Raw genomic sequence first — 17,311 nt, forward strand, 5'->3', positions numbered from 1 at the left:
GCTGACTTCTTTCCTGATACCCTGCCGCACCCAAAGATGCGTTGTCTTTTTAAGATGTCGATTGATCGTCGGAGATAATATGCTGGCCCCGGCAAGCTGCTTCACGGCAGTCGGCGGCAAATCCTCACCGGGTCTCCCGAAGTATCCCTCCGGAAGTGGGTCGCGGGCCCAAGTGTCGACGGGATCTGCGCCGGGACACGGAACGCAAACAATGTCAACCAAGGTATCATTGTAACCAGGTCCATTTACATCGCCATCGATATGTGCAAAACCAGGATTCGGGTCCAAGTGCGAGGATCTGCTGTGCGGTCGTGGTGTCTCCGGCTGTCCGTAATGTGTCTCCTCTGACGTCTGGTGTAGGGTAGAGTCGCGCGGTCGGACGCGATCCGGGCTGTCGTCTACAGCGGATGCGACCTCATCTAGGGCCGCAATTTCCGTCTCATGTGTCCAATCTTTTGGCGGCTCCATGATGCATTGGTTTCTTCAAAACATCTATCTCGTCGCAATATCTCGCAGGAGAGGATAAGCAAGAAAATGAAGAGGCTGAAGCCTGTCACGAAATTACGCCTGTAGCGGATATGGCCGCCGCAAATATGCCCCAGAGCTGATGAAAACCCCGGTCCATTTTGGTCATCGGTCGCGTAGGCATCAGCCAGCCGCCTATTGCTTATGCACCTCAATCGACCAACAGGGCGACCAACCCCGGTAGCTTCGCCTGCAGGTTGACCACCAGTTAGGCGTTTTTAGTGAGATGTGTGCCTGTGAAGTCTCGGCAAAAGTGCCGATTAACTCTCAACTGCGTGAGACGGAAGACTTCCAGCTTCCTCAATAGGAGAACAGCGACTGAGACAGCGACTGAGACTCTTTGAAACTTCGCATTCAATTCAGAAACTGCCGTCTTAGTTTCGCGTCGTACGACTGCGGACAATAGAAACGCATCACCCGCCCTTTCAGTTGGTGCTGATTGAGGCTGACGGGAGACACCCATCTTAGTCACAGCCGCCGTCGCATTTTTGGTGGCTTTATTGACCAGGTGACGGGCCGAAGCTGACCAAGAGGATCTAGCGTCGCCGATCCGTCTGCAAGTCACCTCGTGTCACACGCAATCTGGATGGGTGACTTGCTGCAGATGTCAGGCTGAGCTGCGGTTTGCAAGTCGTTCCGCAATCCGATTAAATATCTGCCTTTCCTCACGTTGGAACTCCCCAAGTGGCAATTTGTTGGTTTCTTCATTTTGACAGTAAATCGCACCGTCATAGCTCAATAGTTCACAACGAAGCAATTCAAGGCGTGGTTCTTGAAACCGACACCAATTAAAAGAAACACCGGGCTCTTGCGCAGTGCCAGGGCGCGAGAGCAAAATCGAGTCAATCCAAAAGGATTCATATATGCAATGATCGATAGTTAGAATAATTAAGTCGGGCTAGTGATGGCGAATTATGATGACTTTGATTTACGTTTTAACAATGATACACCCTCAACAACATGGCAGCAGTTCAGCAACAACTTTGATTAAATAGAATGATACCCGTGGACGCCGCATTCAATTCGTATCCACAAAAAACGATCTCTTAGCAGTATAAGGCATCCTCAAATTTGATATATATTCTTTACGTCTGAAAATACCCCGGATTTACGGTCTAGACATGCGCCAGAACCGCAGTTCATCTCGTTCACTCTCCTACGTTGCCACCTTATCTCAGCGATTTCGTCCAATCTTGTCGGCTCCGTGCCGGATCAATGAGGGCTTAGAAGGCGAAAGTGGTGAGCTATGTGACCTGAAAGCAGCTATGAAGTGCTACTCGCATTGACAAAACCAAGACCTCGGCAAAATCCTCCGGGACAAGTTTGCCGTATGGGATACCGAAAATCGTCGCATCTTCGGCCGTTGATGTATCTGTGCGCAGCTGCAGCCAAGCGGATTCTCTCCGTTGACCAGAGACGTACGTAGGTGAAGAGCGTCAAAAGGCCGTTCAGTCGGTCTGTGTATGGGGTTCAACCACTCGACAGCGCGTCACAGCGCCAATTTTAGAATGACAGTATTTCGCCCGTACCCCATGTCCCTCCCGAGTTTCGTATCGTCTATCACTTCTGTTTCTTTTTTCGACTTGACAACATCGTTTAATCTTCAAGGCGCCTAGAGAGGTGACATTTTCGGGCATCACTCAAAATCTTATTGACCAGACGCATACCGATTCAGATGAAGATTTGCCGAGAGCTTGTTTGAACCATCTTCGATTTCCCCAATCCCTTCTGAATCTCTGCGCAAATGTCGGCCGCGGACCTAGACTCGAATGCGTGGTATATCGTTACTTCACAACGCTACGTCAACGTCTCCCAGCCCATCGATTCCTGTCTGCAACTCACAAGAGATGGCCCAAGAGTATCTTCATGCGATGAGAAGCGCTTCATGGCGTGGCAGTTCGAGCCGGTCGAGTCCAAGAAGGGGCGATATGTGATGAGGATGAATGCAACAAGCGTGCGACAGCAGCTCTCAGTGTGTTGGGACTCCGATGAAACAGATGATGGAAAGACAGTTGGATGCATGCGAAGGACGAATGCTGAAGACCCTCAGCTATGGGACATTGTTGATAGGGGAGACGGCACATACGACTTTCTCAACGCTGCAAACGGGACCGGGCGTGTCCTCGATGTTCATCAGGGCTCGAACCTGTTTATGGCGAGCAAAGTTGAAGGGACCGGCGACAACAACAGTTCTAGTTCTGCTCAACGATGGATTATGACAAGCGATAGGCCTGTCAACAACCGCGTTTACTCAACTGTTTACCAGTCAGAGGTAAGCTGTGTTCCTTCGCGCAGCTTCAAGCAGTGGGTGATGAAGGACCTCCCTAATTCTCGCAGCCAACTTTCTTCCCGCCAATACCTGGGTTTCCCATGAGCCCTAACGGCCCTATCGGTCCCAATGGAGATATTTCACGAGCCGGTCTCTCGTCGAGCGCGGCAGCCGGCATCGGTATCGGGGCTGCTATCGGCGGCATCGCTCTGGCGGGGACTGCGGCTTTGTTGTGGAGAAAGAGGAGATCCCCCAAGAACGTTGTCACAGACCAAGAACCGCAGTACCAAGAAGTCGAGCGCGAGCGCGCTTATAGCCCAAAGCCCCCGAACTACATGGAGAGTCAACGGGCGGCTGAAGCAGAAGCGAACCAAGTATTTGAGGCGCCATACGAGGACCCTGTTCATGAAGTGCCAACAGACGACCTTGCCAACCGCCACGAACTGCCCTGAGCCTATGGATGGAGGACTCCACAACGGAGTTAGAGGGAGGTGGGTATTAATCAGAAATTGTTCTTTTAAAGGCGTCAAGTCGCTATCACATATTACCACAACTTTAATCTAGTAAATAATCCAGACAGGAACTGGCGGAGTACGGTAATACAGTCTTGTTCAAAGAGCGATTAAACCGCGTGATAAGCTGTAGATTTGTCCGTCCACTGTAACTTGGGCCTGTCGGCGTGCTCCCCCGGAACTCCGAACATGATCGGCGAGAATGCCGATGACGTGGGAAATTGTATTTCTTGACAGAAAGACAATGATGGAGACCCGAGGCCAAGATCAATGAGAGGTTGATATGAGTATTAAAATGACCAGACTAAGATTTTCAAGAATTGACCTTGAGTGTGTGTTGAGAGTCTTCCGGTGTCTTCGCATCGAGGAGTCGGTGAGAAGGCTTGGATTGTGAGGGACGACCTCGATGCGAGAGAGGTACGTATCTTTCACCCGACTATGACGGGGTCGGCTTGAAAGCCGGACGCGGGGTCCTTCGAGACGCGGGGCAGTTCGCAAACGCGAGGAGTACGTCGATGACAAAAGCTCGAACATAAGAGGCTCATATCCCCTTGCCTAAGATAGCACACGACTATCGTAGCATTGCAGCCCAACATCCAATCCATTAGTTATCCTGAAAATGGCTTCCTGGTCCGAGAAAAAGTCACAAAACCGCACCCTGCAGATTCTCGACGCTGCTACCAAGGGGCAATATGGCGTTCTCGGTGTCGTCATGTAAGCTCTTCGTTGTTGTCTAATAAGAGCTTGAAAATGTCTAATCATAGCCCAGCTACAACATCGAGCAGCTTACTGCTGTAGTTAAAGCGGCCGAGGCAAAGAAATCGCCCATCCTGATTCTGCTATTCCCCTCAGCTGTGACGCAGCTCCCCACTCTCGCTTGGGCCGTAGCGGCAGCCATCAAGTCATCCAGCGTACCAATCGCGTTGCACCTCGACCACGCCCAGGATGAGAACCAGATCAGAGAAATTGCCGGCAACTTGCCGTTCGATTCTATCATGGTCGACATGAGTCACTACGATCACGAAGAGAATTTGGCCAAGACCAAGGTTCTTACCCGCGTCTGCCACGACCACGGCATCGCGGTTGAGGCCGAGAGTGGACGCATCAACGGCGGCGAGGATGGTATTGCGGACACCGGTGATCTGGAGGGTAAGACGCAAAATCTCTTTCATGTTCAGACACCTAGCTGACCGGTTCGTGTAGCTCTTTTCACCAGCCCTGAGGAGGTGGAGGATTTCATCAATGCCGAGATCGACCTTTTGGCCCCCAGCATCGGCAATATCCACGGCGACTATGGCCCTAAAGGTCCCCAGCTGGACTATGAGAGACTTGCTAAGGTCAACAAGCAAATCGACAACCGCGTGTTGATGGCACTGCACGGAACGAACGACTTCTCTCCTGAAATCATGAAGCGCTGCATCGAAAACGGCGCGATCAAGCTGAACGTGAACAAGCTGCTACTAGAGGCCTGGAACGTCCATCTTAAGCAGAATGTAAACAAGCCGTTTACGCAACTGATTGAGGACGGCATAGAGATATTGCAAAAGGAAACTGAAAAATGGATCGATATTTGTGGCAGTGGAGGCAAGGCGTAGTAGGTAGTGCGCTGGCCAGTACATTCAACACAACTAGAACATCGGAAAGGAAGAAACATACATAACATGCTTAGCTAGGTACCTGCCTAAACATGTATGATCGGGACGGTGAGGACATTGCAAAGGGAGCAAGCCATTGATAGATAGAGATGTTGGACAAGCAACAAAAATGTGCCAAAAAGATACCATGCGGCCAGTGTGGATTGAACACACGACCTTCAGATCAAGTGAATGAAGTTAACTTCAGTCTGACGCTCTCCCAACTGAGCTATGTCCGCCGCCGGTTGATGTTAAACCACAAGGTCACAGTTGAGATTATGGATCATTGCTAGGGTTGCAAGCCCTACGAGGTGTTGGGCCCACTTCTTGCGACCAGATGGTCTCCATGGCCGACCAAGCGACGTGGAAGTAATCTAAGCTGGGCTAAAGATTGTATCGGTTCTTTCTCTCTCTGTAATAGATATAAAACACCCAACTTCATGGGTTTCCCGATAGTATGTTCAAATGACTGACTTGGAAGACAGATTGTTGACAGCGCGGTCATGAACGCAGTCTCCACAATTCATGCCTTCAACTCATCCATGAGTCCATCAATATTAAGTCTTGACCACCACTCAGAGTAACTTTCAATACAGTAACGATTGACGTCGTCTTGAATTTTGGATTATTGGTATGGTGGGGGGTTGATGCTACCTGGTCGACGAGGTTCGCGAAAAGAACTCTCCGTAACCTTATTCATTACGCACGCTGGCTCAAAACGTATTCAAACGCTTCGTCCAATATCCTCAGTCCCTCATCAATATCCTCTGGTGAAACAGTCACAGGGGGTGCCAGTCGGAACACGCCACCCATTCCAGGCAAGTTGACAATGTTGCATGACAGACCCAGCTCCATGGCTCTGTCAGAGACAGCCTGCCCCAATTCCGACCCAGGAGCCTTTGTCTTCGCGTCTGAGATGATCTCAATACCCTGCAAGAGACCGCGACCGCGGACATCTCCAATGCACCAGTACTTCTCCTGAAGCTTCAGCAGGCCCGCGCGGAGCTGCTCACCGCGTTCAGTGGCCTTCTGGCAGATGTTGTCGCGCACGACAATCTCAAGAACCTTATTGCCGACAGCAGCTGTGAGAGGATCGTTGAGATGGGTCGTAAGCCACAGGAAATTTGCGTTCTTGCACCCTTGCGCGACGTCCGCTGTGGTGCTGACGGACGCGAGGGGAAGACCGCAACCAAGAGTCTTGGACAGGCAGAGAATATCGGGGACTGCGTCATCGTGATCAAAGGCAAACATCTGACCCGTACGTCCCACGCCGGTCTGCGCCTCATCGAGAATGAAAAGCATCCCGCGCTTGTGGCACTCGTCGCGCAGGCGCCTCAAGTAGCCCTTGGGAAGGTCGAGGATGCCGCCGGTGGAGAGAATAGGCTCCATGATGAACGCAGCCAAGGATCCGACGCTTTGCCTGTCAATCATTGACCAACCAAAGTCCATCTCTGTCTCCCAATCATAAGACCCGTCCGGCTTGCGGAAGATGGAGCGGTAGGCGTAGGGTGCGGGGAAGGCGAGTTGGCCGGGCATGGCGGGGCCGCCGTTTTTGCGGCCGGCGGAGTAGGTTGCGGAGCCGGAGCCGGATGTGAGACCGTGGTAGCTGGCGGACATGGCGACGATTTCGAACTTGCCAGTGTGGAGCTTGGCCATCTTGATCGCGGCCTCCGTTGTCTCCGATCCGGTGTTGAGGAAAAAGGACTACGGTCTGAGTCAGCGACTATCACAAATATGAAGGATGAGCCGACGAACCTTTTCAAGAGGCGCAGGAAGAAGCTTGCCGAGTCTCTCAGCGAGATCAGCGACCGGCTGTGTGATCATGTTGCTGAGCAGGTGGTCCAGCTCAGCAACATACTTCTGGACGACTTCAACGATTTCAGGGTGGGAGTGGCCCAAAAGCGAGCTCATTTGGCCGGACGTGAAGTCCAAAATTTGGCGACCCTCCGCGTCGTACAACTTGGTTCCCTTGGCCTTGGTGATGATGATGGGTGAGTATGGGACGCCCGTAGACATCAAATACTTGTCGGTCTTGGCCCAGAAGGCCGCGGTGCTTTCGGAAGCCATGACGAGGGGAGTGTTATCGATGCTCTAATGTTCTATGAGAAGGCGCAAAGTGTCTCAATGAATTGCACGGGATAAATCAAGCCTTCTTCGACCTTGAGTATTTATTCTCGTGATAAGAGTTCAAAGTCTCGATTGGTTTACCGCGGGAAGCGGGGCATTGCGGGGCCGGGCACCAGTTGCCCGTGGTGAACCAATTCAAGCTCCGCGGAGCAAGATTGCGCCTGGTTGAGTCTGCCTCGGAAAACTTAATTGTTCATTCGTAGCATAATCAACGATGATTATTGAATCATTCTCCCCCCATCTTCGATTTTCGTACGTCGATATTTCACCCTCAACGTTGCTCCAATATGTCGGAGAAGCCATTGGTTGCATAGCGGAACAACGGTTAGAATTGACGTGGTATGACCGCCGCGAACCTTGTCTTCCACGGTTATCAACAAGGGAAAGAGAAGAAAAAAAGCACACAAAGATGACGAAAATAACATTGTTTCCCTCTAGCTCCAGCTCATTCTTTTGACTTGGATTTCGCGAAGCAAAAGTCTAGAGACTCCCGAGCTCATTCGCGTCGCAGACATTCATCGGTCTCCGTCGAAATCTTGATGTCAGAATAGGTATGGCTTTACCTGTGATCCAAAAATTAGTGTAGGCGCTTTTTCCCATGGGAAAGAATGCGGATTTCAAACACTATTACCCATAGTGCTGTTGCCTGCAGATGGCATCCACAAAGCCAATGCAGGGTACCTTGGTTGCCTGGTAATCAGCAGGGTTAACAGGAAGGGGGTCAACGCTAACAACACTAGCTCGTGATGTATCTCAGCACTCGGGTGACCAAAAAAAGGGCCGCTTCCTGAGCTATCCCTAACTTCAACACTTACACTTCCGTAACGAGGGTTAAGAAAAGAATTGAAGAAAATTCAACAAATACCTTACTCTCTGAAGAATAATTCAGTATTAATAAATATCGTTTTTCTGAAGCTGGGCGTAATGAAATAGTAAGAGCAAAAAGGTGCGCTCAAAAGTCGTCCGTTTATTCTGTCACCCAAGTGCTCAGGCACCTCAGGCTGGGCACATGCCCGCAGTTCATCCCCGCCAACGCTGCCAGGCTTACCTAGTAGGTATGTAAAAAGCTCATCCATATCAACAGATATTGCCACTCTGTTCCCATTCAGATGATTCTTGATTGTATCTCACTCTACAAATCTATGCCTGTGCATAGACTCATTGCTCAGTATGCATTGCGAAGAGGTGCATCAACTTGATCCCGACGGCGATGTCGAACTCATTCTACGTAATCCAAATGCGCCTTTCGCAGTTTGGGATGAATCTGAAGATGCTGTTGTGCAGCACCTGAACGCATGGTATGCTGTTTGTATTTGAAATGCTAGGATGCTCTAATGACTGATTATACTACAGCGATCAAAAGCTTCCGGTCATAGCAAAATACTCGTCGTATTATCTTGACTGGTTCGACGATGCGAAGCAAGTGTCAATTTTCCCGCCGGAGCTGCTGAACATCGACAACCCTTTCGACATGGACGGTTTTGGCAAACCGCCCCCGTGCAGGTTTCTTCTTTCCTCTCGACATCTCATGTTAGCCTCGTCCATCTTCAACAAGAAACTTTCAGGCCCTTGGAAAGAATCTCTTAAAGATCCTGTTGAGCGGGTGCGACACATTGAGACAACGGAGTGGGATGTCGATGCTCTACTGATACTTTTTCAAATCATACACGGAAAGCACAGTCATGTTCCACGTTTTGTGGACCTCGAAATGTTGGCCAAGATAGCAACCTTGGTTGACTACTATGATTGCCACGAAGCTGTCCAACTGTATGGAGACATGTGGATCGACGGCATCAAAAATGACCTTCCTACCCAGTGCAACCGTGAGCTAGTTTTGTGGATACTGGTGTCTTGGGTTTTCTCAAAAGAGAACATCTTCAACCAAGTCACGAGAACAGCCATTCTTGAAAGCAAAGGCCCTGTTCCCACGCTCGAGCTGCCCATCCCTCAATTACTCATCGGTATGTTTTCATGCTGCGCCAAACGATCCAACATGGGTATTGACAATCACAGACACAATCGAAACTCAGAGGATACAGCTGATACGTCCGGTCGCTGCTCAGCTTCAAAATCTTCTTGACTCGTTACGGAATGGCACAGTCGGCTGCAACTATGAATGTTCTGCGATACTGCTGGGACATTTAACCAAGCAAATGTACTTTCATGATTTACTGGAGCTTTTGTCGGACCATACATGTATAGGCTACGGGATCTCAGATACAAGGACTGCTCTGCGTACCTTTCGTTCCCCAAGGTGGCCAAAGTATAACATTTCTGGAGCTACCTGTGCCAGTCATCCATGTAGACTGGTAGACGAGATCTTGACTGGTGCATGCTCAAGCTTTGACGAGAAGCATGAAGGGTTACGTCTGGATGATGTTCAACCTTAAATCTGCCATCCTTCATCAGGGCTGAGAAGAAGATCACAATAAAAAGTCTAAGTCTAGCGGGTAGCTGCAACGTAGGTACATATTCATCCAGCAGTAAATCCCAGATCGAGTGATTGTAGCATAGAAGAAAACTGTTATTGGAAGTTGATTATCAGAGTCAAAGCTGATAGCTCTTCCAAGTCTTTCCCCACGCCACCATCCCTTGGATCTTGATGTTGTCACTCAGCAGCTTCTGTGTCACTGATGGGTATCATACACCATGTTTAGCATCAGTATGAACCAAAGGCTGAGCGGAGCAACATCTAATTTATAATCTAGGATTTGGTCTTCGCAGACAGCAATTCGCATAAAAGAGGCTTCTTTTGCCACAATGTGTAAACCTTCATTTTATTCCAGTCGAAAGATTCATGGGTCAATCGGACATCGAAGTTCAGGAACAGAGATGCCAAAAGCTACACAGAATTAGCATATGTTGCTGGGGAGAATGACCAGCCAGCCTGTAAATAACAGTACGTTGAAGTAACGAGTATGTTACTAACCAATCGAAGTTCATGCATAGCAAGATCCTTAGAAATTGACGTCAGCCCAAGGTATCCAGGAAAGCATCGAGGGCTCAAACCTTTCCAATGCAATTGAATGGTCCCATTAGAAACGGCTTAGCCATGTCCAGTTGATCGTTCTCGAATTCGGGGTCACGAAGCCATCGTTGCGGGTGGAACTCAAGGGGTTTCTTGAAATATAGTTTCTGAGTGTGCATAGATAGAAAGTGGATGCCAACAATTGTGCCTCCAGGTATCCATTCTCCCGCCACCCGTGCACCTCCTTTTGGGATCACTCGAGGTAACATGATTGGTAGCGGCGGATGTAGACGAAGCTATCGGCAGGTTAACGAGGACGTCCTTCGACTTTCATGCAAGCAGTCAGTAGCATTAACGCAAACCTACCCCTTCTTGGATCACTGCTTGCAAGTACGGCAGACTTGCCAATGCCTCAAGTGACATATCTTCGGATGTTGAAAATCTCAGACGAACCTCCTTCGTAACCTTCTCTAGATGTTGTGGATTCTGAAGAAGATAAAAGGTGATTGCGGAAAGTGCTGAAGCAATGGTTTCTGTTCCCGCCGTCATGAAAAGGAACCCATTGGCGTACTGTTCTTCCATTGTGAGGCTTTCTGATTCCTTCTCCATTCCGAGGATTCTAGACCATAGATCCGGATGTTTAGGCTCTCGCTTTAGTCGTCTTTCGACGCGCTCAGCGCAATACATCCAGTTTTCGATCTGCTTCCTCTGGACAGCCGGATTGTACTTGAGGAAAGCGTCTGCCAGCAGCCTCGCCGCTCGACTGTGGGTCTTGACCCCCAAGAGGAAAGTCGCAGCTTTCACAGAGCCAAAGATAGACTCGACCCATGGAGAACACTCCGCTTCTTCAAGCATATTGAGGTCTTCGTTAAACGTCAAGTCGCCCATGATGTCAAATGTCGTGCAGTTGAAGTACTTTACCATGTCGATTGTATTGCCGGCGCCAGCCTTTCCCGCCAACTTGTCAACAAACTTCTCAGCCCATCGATGGAAGATAGGTTGCTGGTCTATGAGCGCTGTGTTACTGAATGATCGGGCAAGAACCTTTCGTTGCCGGGCATGTATCGAATGGTCTCTGGCTGTGATGAGATTGCTCACATCCGTGAAGGCGAAGATTTTTGAGTAGAACACTGGTTCCTTGATGATACCGCCTTCTCTTGAGACGTTGAACCCATGAATGTCCTTCCATACTCCGTCCCCGCCCGCAAAGGAAAGTACGCTTGGTGCTACTCTGACGATTGGTCCATACTTCCTATGGAGCGCTGGCCGGTCGATGTTATCTGTGCCATTGACAATTGACCAGATTTCGAATATGTTGGAAAAGGCACGATACTTCGGTCCAGGAAATTTGCTTAATGGGCCGAAAAAGGCACTGTGAAAGACGGTGATAGTTTTGTATACAATGCAAAGGATCAAGAAAGCGATAGTCGCATTCGACAACTCAGAACGGATCATCGCAATAGCAAACGAAGATTTAGGCATCGTCACCTCTACGGCAAGGTCTGACTATCCTAGAGTCTCTTTGATGTTTGTCTTATCTTATGTCTACATCTTCGTCATTTGCACTATGGGAGTTAGGTGACCAGGAATCCTTGTGCAACTCGTCGGAACAGAGGTCCCGCCAGGGGGCACTGCCGGACGAGGAGAAACGGATAGTCACCCCGGGGGCTGATCTCCAGATTAGGCAGTTGATTATAGTTTGAGAAGTGCCGATAAAATCGGATGTTCGATTATAGTTTGGTAAAGCCCGATGAAATGGAAACGTGGATCTTCGGCCAGTTCCATTTCACATCATCCACAAGATCTTCGATTTGATTGGACCGGTTTTCACGCGAATCATTCGTATTCTGGATGGATCGACTTCCCAAAATGCTTTGCCCGATGATCTTTACGTGCATCCTATGTGGCTGGTTGCCATAGGGACAGTCAGAATGTTTTTAGTCATCCGAATTCAACATCCAATCGGCCGCATGGTCTCTAATGCGGGGACTAACGTCAAGACTGATTATTGATGATGATCTTTTTGTTAACTATGCGCTGGTGATATCTAGGAAGGCGGCTGCAATCCGCCTCAAGGAAACACTGATACTAGGTTTCAGTTGGGCAGCCAGCCTTCAGAGTGCATAACTAGCTGTGCCGTAGATGAATCAAATTTGCATGCATTCAATCTACGGACCGAGGCTCACCTCGATTATTGCACAGTCCCCTTTTCTGTCTCCCTGTGCTTTCCATACTTTCGCGATACTCAATCTCTCATCGGCGGCTTTGATCAAGGATTCCCATTGCCCGAGAGTTCGCTCTTTTGCATTGTGCATCATCATCATAACAATGTCTGCGTGATTGATGAACCATTCGCTATCCTCGCCATGAAGATCTGGGGCAATCATGTCTTCGATTAGTATGCGAGACTTTTGATCCATCGCCTCGCATATCATCTTCAGAATATTGGCACCGATAGCATCCGAGTGATCATGTAATACGCGCCGCATGAAGTACACATCAGCTCCCATGACGGGCTGCGGATGGAATGCGTTGTGTATCTGCCACTCGATAGGCAATCCAGAGTCTTTGTAGGTTGACCTGCCGAGGAGGATAGGTCCCTCGAGATCCTGTACGATAAACTTGAGCTTGGGGTTTGCTTTGGCGATTTCACTTGAGACGTGTCCACTTCCCCCGCCTACATCCACTATAAGAGCTCCGGGTTGAAGGTCTTGAAATCGATATAGTGCGAGGCTTGATGCATAAGATCCTGTGAAAGGGGTCATTCCAAGGGAAAATCGGCGGCCTCGATCTGGATCTTGCTTGTAGTAGTAATCGAATGATTCTAGATCAGCTGGGGCATAGTCAGTCTCTTGGGCATTATCAAAGATCCAGTTCATTCAACATACTTTGGAACGCCCTTGAGAAGGCGCTCTTTCCGTTGTCTACCTTGAAATCGTTCTCTTTCATCGTGGAAGACAAGGCTGATCCCGCGCGGAATATATCATCGGAACTAAATTCAATGAGATCTCTGTTATACTGGTTGAGCTGAAAGTCGTATCATACCATAGTCCCATCAGGGCTTCTACGCCCGGTAATTCCAAGATAATCGAATTTGCATTTTGAAGATAAAGACCCGGTGAGACCTCCCGGAAAACATATCGTTGAGTCAAATATCGGAGTAGACGGCCTATTGAATGTATCAACTCGGATCTTCGAAAGCGAGTGGTTCACATACTGATCAGCTCTTGGGAACCACCGCTGTCCTTTGCCAGATCACGCAAGGTACTTGGACTTTGGACATCTGTGGAGACCAGTTGATGCAATCGGAGTTCGAGTGCAGTGTTGAGCACGGCAGGGAATACGTGTCCCCCAGCTGACTGCATCATCCACTGTATTATCTTAGAGTCAAAGAAAATTGACATGGGAGCTCCATCACATGATAGAGACATGTGGTAGGAGATCTTTCAGGGGAAACAGGACTTACACCCATAGGTCCCTGGGCCAATGCTGTCAATTTCTCACAAGCTCTGACAATAGATTGCCTAGCACTCTCAGCAACTGGAGGTGCAAGAAGAGTATCCGTATTCAATTCATCTAAAGAAGGCGGCTTTCGCGCGTCATTTTCGAGTTCCAGCAGTAAGTCGTCGACGCTTTGGTGAAGGATCTGGCGCAACTCCTTCAGGTCCTGGGTTTTCGAGATCGAAGAAGCCATTGCGATAGATTTACGCTATGATATTGCGTAGGACAGTTTGGTGCTCCTTAATACTGTTGGCGAAATTTGTACAAATAAATTTTGTGTTTGTCGTAGGGAAATGCGTTCCGAGATCGCCTTTCTTAAGGAACACTCATAAAACCTTCTTGGTATAGAGTTCAACATACGTCCAATTTGAAACATTACGCTTCGGTCCCAGGCGCTGCCTCCCCAAGTTCCACAGCGTGAGCCAGATAAAGGCACATTTGAAGACCCTTTGCTAGTGAGATCGATTGCTACAAAGTGTTCGTGTTTAGATATTTGGATCTTTAATCATCATGTCCCTCACCACACCCATGAAATCTCCACAGTAGCTCTTTTCAGCTTTCATATATCTTTTCCCGTCTTTCACAAACCCCCAGCCAATAGTGATCCATTCGTGCGGATCATAGTCCGGTGCATGTTGAATGAAATTTTCCAGTCTATCATCTAATGCAGGAAGATCGTCTCTTGACAACTTGGTGGCATAGAATGCTGCTCTTTCAATTTCACCCGTATCAAAAGCCAATGTGAGGGCAAAGGCAAAGCTGCCGTCGTTTGCTCTTGACAGTGTACTGATCACCGCAACGTCGTCCTCTGCTAATGGCTGGCAAGCTGCTAATCGGAGCAGTCCATCAGCTTGACATTTGCTGAGGGGTCCTGGAACACGCCAGTAAATGTTGATCGTTCGAGAATGCCAATCGACAGCAATAGTCCTCACTCTGTTCAGCTCGTGGTCCTTGAAATTGCCAAGGTGACGGCGAATCCGGTGTGGAACGAAGTCAAGATCAATAACGTCTTCCATATAACGCGTCTGACCTAGAAACATCCATGCCTTCATGAGCCCCTTTGAAGTGTCGAAGTCACACCATTGCTGTACCTCCCCGTCGAAAAGCGAACTCCAAGCCTGCACCAAATCCGTCAGGGGACTGTGCTGGATGAAGCCTGCTTTAATGGCGGTAGCAACGACATCGGTTGATGCGGCTTGGAAGAAGCGATAGTTGAGCGCGGAATCCTTCGAGGTGGCTCGCCATCCCACAGGAGCGTTGTGAAAATGAGTGTGATATGCCCTCAGGATGGCTGTCGTAGTTGATGCTGAGAAGGGTGCATCTAGAATGTGACAAAATCGTTCAACGTCTTCTAGAAACCGAGGAAATGAAAAGGTGATTACATCCTTCGTATTCGATGGTCTGCAACTATGATTGTTCTGGTCATGGCATTTTGTTAAGGTGGAGTGTTGTACTGCGTTCATTGTGGCCCTGCGTTTGGTGACTTTCGGTAGATCCGGACGAGCAGTGAAATGGGACCACACTGCAGGCTTTGAAAGTAGATTTCACATTTCTGCATTAAGATAATTGGCCGCTATGTGATTATGGGGGACTTAAGATCTCTTACAAGAATTCCACGCTCATTGTGAATTTGGCACGGCGTTTTGATAGCCTAGTATATCTCCATTCCGATGGACATTAGTTTCATGAGGAAGTAGCTAACATGGGTATGCTTGGCTGTTTCAACCTTCTCCTTGCAGTTCATGTCAACCAGCCAGACTTGCATCTCTTACTGACAGTCCCCATACCGGTTTCGGTCACTGAAATCCATAAAACGCAAAGCTTGGACGAATCAACCCCGCGTTACGCCCGTCTGACGCCGTCGGACAGTATAACCGACGGAAATCACCGCATCTTCAGGTTCATAACTTCGTAGCCTCAATCATAGCGAAAACCTTCGTTGTTTTCCGAGCATGTGCTTATCCGGGCGCCCACCCGTGGTTGCGCCATGCAATCACTGCCGGCAGCTGGAAGAATCGCACCATTGCACGTTAAATCTAAACTTCCACTGCCATGGTTCGCCAGCCTTACGGTGATTTCGTAAGTGGGATGCCTATCAACGCCAGCCTCCTCGTCGCAGACCAAGTTCTAGCCCTCTCAAAAGCCGCCGGACGGGGAACGTAATCATTTCCACCCGGCAATTATCCCACGCAAAAGTCTCATGCGACAACCCTAGTCATTTTTTCTTGCGCCACCCAACCAAAAGCATTAATGCAAATAAGGCGCCGTGGATGACTAGATGCCCCGGAGGACCACCTGCCATGCTTTCTTCCGGTCTGTAGTTGCCTCTGCGTTTCTTGATCCTGGTCCAGGCTCTTCTTATGGGGAATAGGTGATAGATGGCCATAGATCGTGTAATCATGACGCTCGTATCGTCAAATGTCTTGCTATCACTTTGGATAAGAGACAAAAGGCACAAGACGTTGGTAGCTAGAAGCATGCCAGCGTAGTTCTGGCAAACTAAGACCGCCTCTTCGCTAGCGTCAGGATCTTGCAGTTGCTTGTGTGGCTGGCAGAAGAACGATGCGGATGCCGCTGACTCGAAGATGAGGTGTCCCAATAACGCAACTTTCCCAATATGCATCTTTGCTTCGACGAAATCGTGAAATTGGATGGGAAGTAAATTTCTTTGCTTTTAGCCAAGTGAATCAAAGCGGCAAAAGACGCCGTTGGACCACTGATTTCCGTGGCAGGCTTTCAATAATATGATTCTGAGATGAGCCTCTGCAATTTTATATTATGTCTCCCAATCGATTGGGTCACGTCACTCTGATACGTTTCAAGGATGGAGGCAATCACTCCGAGGAATCGGGACACTTCCGTGGGTTTTGTTCATGACTAGAGTCATGGTGCGTCAATTGCATCCCTGTAGACCACGTTTCCAAACCATGATTCCCCTGTTCCGGGGAATGATTTCCTCCCGGGGACGAGTACCCACCAATGATGAATCATCTGTCGGCGGTACACTACTTGCAGCGACTCAGGTATAAGCGGGTCGAAGCACACTTTGAATCAACTACAGCTTAGGTAGGGAGCTCACACTTCCTATCTAGGCGAGGACCTCGTTAAATCGGGAGAAATATTTAACTACTCTCCGTTTTATTTGAATAACGAATGATTGTAAGTTATTACTGGTTAGGCTGGAGAAACCTCCGAATTGCCCCATCTCGGCTCTTGGCTGATAATCAGACGACAGCAAGGAGGATACTCTCATCAATTTTTGTGTTAGGTGTGGAGCAGCTTTTTCTTTGGGTAGCTTGGAGAGGCTTTCATGGCATCTGTACAACTAGGATCGCGAGAGAACATCATCGACCCGAGTCTCCACCCATCTCTGCTGCTACCCGTGAGTTACTCGGCCAAGACTAAATCGCTTGAACCCGGCTAGTCATACTTCCAGGTACCAATACATTCTATCAGTGTGTCTAGACAGCGAACGAGCGCCTCACCATTCTTCAATTCCAATTGAGCATTGGGGGCTACGGTCTGTGTAGCAGCAGGTTCTTACATCCATACCGTGTTTGTGGCAACAGAAACGTTCTTCCTCCAGCGCGTCTCCATCGAAGCAAGACCTGCTCACGTACCTTCCAAGAGAGTTCCAAATTAGTCGAATATGGGAAGCCTCGCCGATGATATGGAGAAATCAAAGTCCCATATTAAAATAACAGAACTGCATCCTTACTTTGGTGCGGAGATTTCGGGGGTCAACCTGTCAACGCCCATGTCCGACGACGTCTTC

The 17,311-nt window shown here is 49.0% G+C and overlaps 4 protein-coding genes and 1 non-coding gene across 5 annotated transcripts; 2 read left to right on the top strand and 3 right to left on the bottom strand.

Moving 5' to 3' along the window:
• Positions 1-2,269: 2,269 nt before the first annotated feature.
• COL26b_008006 (uncharacterized protein) lies at positions 2,270-3,246 on the top strand (the record flags this gene model as incomplete). The annotated part of the gene is made up of 2 exons (XM_053180782.1): positions 2,270-2,797; positions 2,863-3,246. 2 exons carry the CDS (start codon positions 2,270-2,272, stop codon positions 3,244-3,246), a joined length of 912 nt encoding a protein of 303 aa, XP_053035304.1.
• Positions 3,247-3,925: 679 nt separating this feature from the next.
• On the top strand, positions 3,926-4,901 carry COL26b_008007 (uncharacterized protein; the record flags this gene model as incomplete). Its single annotated transcript, XM_053180783.1, has 3 exons — positions 3,926-4,020; positions 4,076-4,455; positions 4,510-4,901. The coding sequence occupies 3 exons, from the start codon at positions 3,926-3,928 to the stop codon at positions 4,899-4,901; spliced, it is 867 nt and encodes a 288-aa protein (XP_053035305.1).
• A 188-nt stretch (positions 4,902-5,089) lies between these two features.
• On the bottom strand, positions 5,090-5,179 carry COL26b_008008. Its single transcript has one exon. It is a non-coding gene; the product is annotated as a tRNA-Phe (tRNA).
• A 460-nt stretch (positions 5,180-5,639) lies between these two features.
• COL26b_008009 (putative secondary metabolism biosynthetic enzyme) lies at positions 5,640-7,007 on the bottom strand (the record flags this gene model as incomplete). Its single annotated transcript, XM_053180784.1, has 2 exons — positions 5,640-6,644; positions 6,696-7,007. 2 exons carry the CDS (start codon positions 7,005-7,007, stop codon positions 5,640-5,642), a joined length of 1,317 nt encoding a protein of 438 aa, XP_053035306.1.
• Positions 7,008-10,505: 3,498 nt separating this feature from the next.
• Positions 10,506-10,959, bottom strand: COL26b_008010 (uncharacterized protein; the record flags this gene model as incomplete). The annotated part of the gene is made up of 2 exons (XM_053180785.1): positions 10,506-10,521; positions 10,607-10,959. The coding sequence occupies 2 exons, from the start codon at positions 10,957-10,959 to the stop codon at positions 10,506-10,508; spliced, it is 369 nt and encodes a 122-aa protein (XP_053035307.1).
• Positions 10,960-17,311: the final 6,352 nt, after the last annotated feature.

This window comes from Colletotrichum chrysophilum (assembly GCF_026319265.1).
Source record: "Colletotrichum chrysophilum strain AFK26 chromosome Unknown scaffold_67, whole genome shotgun sequence".
NCBI classification, from domain to species: Eukaryota; Fungi; Ascomycota; class Sordariomycetes; order Glomerellales; family Glomerellaceae; genus Colletotrichum; species Colletotrichum chrysophilum.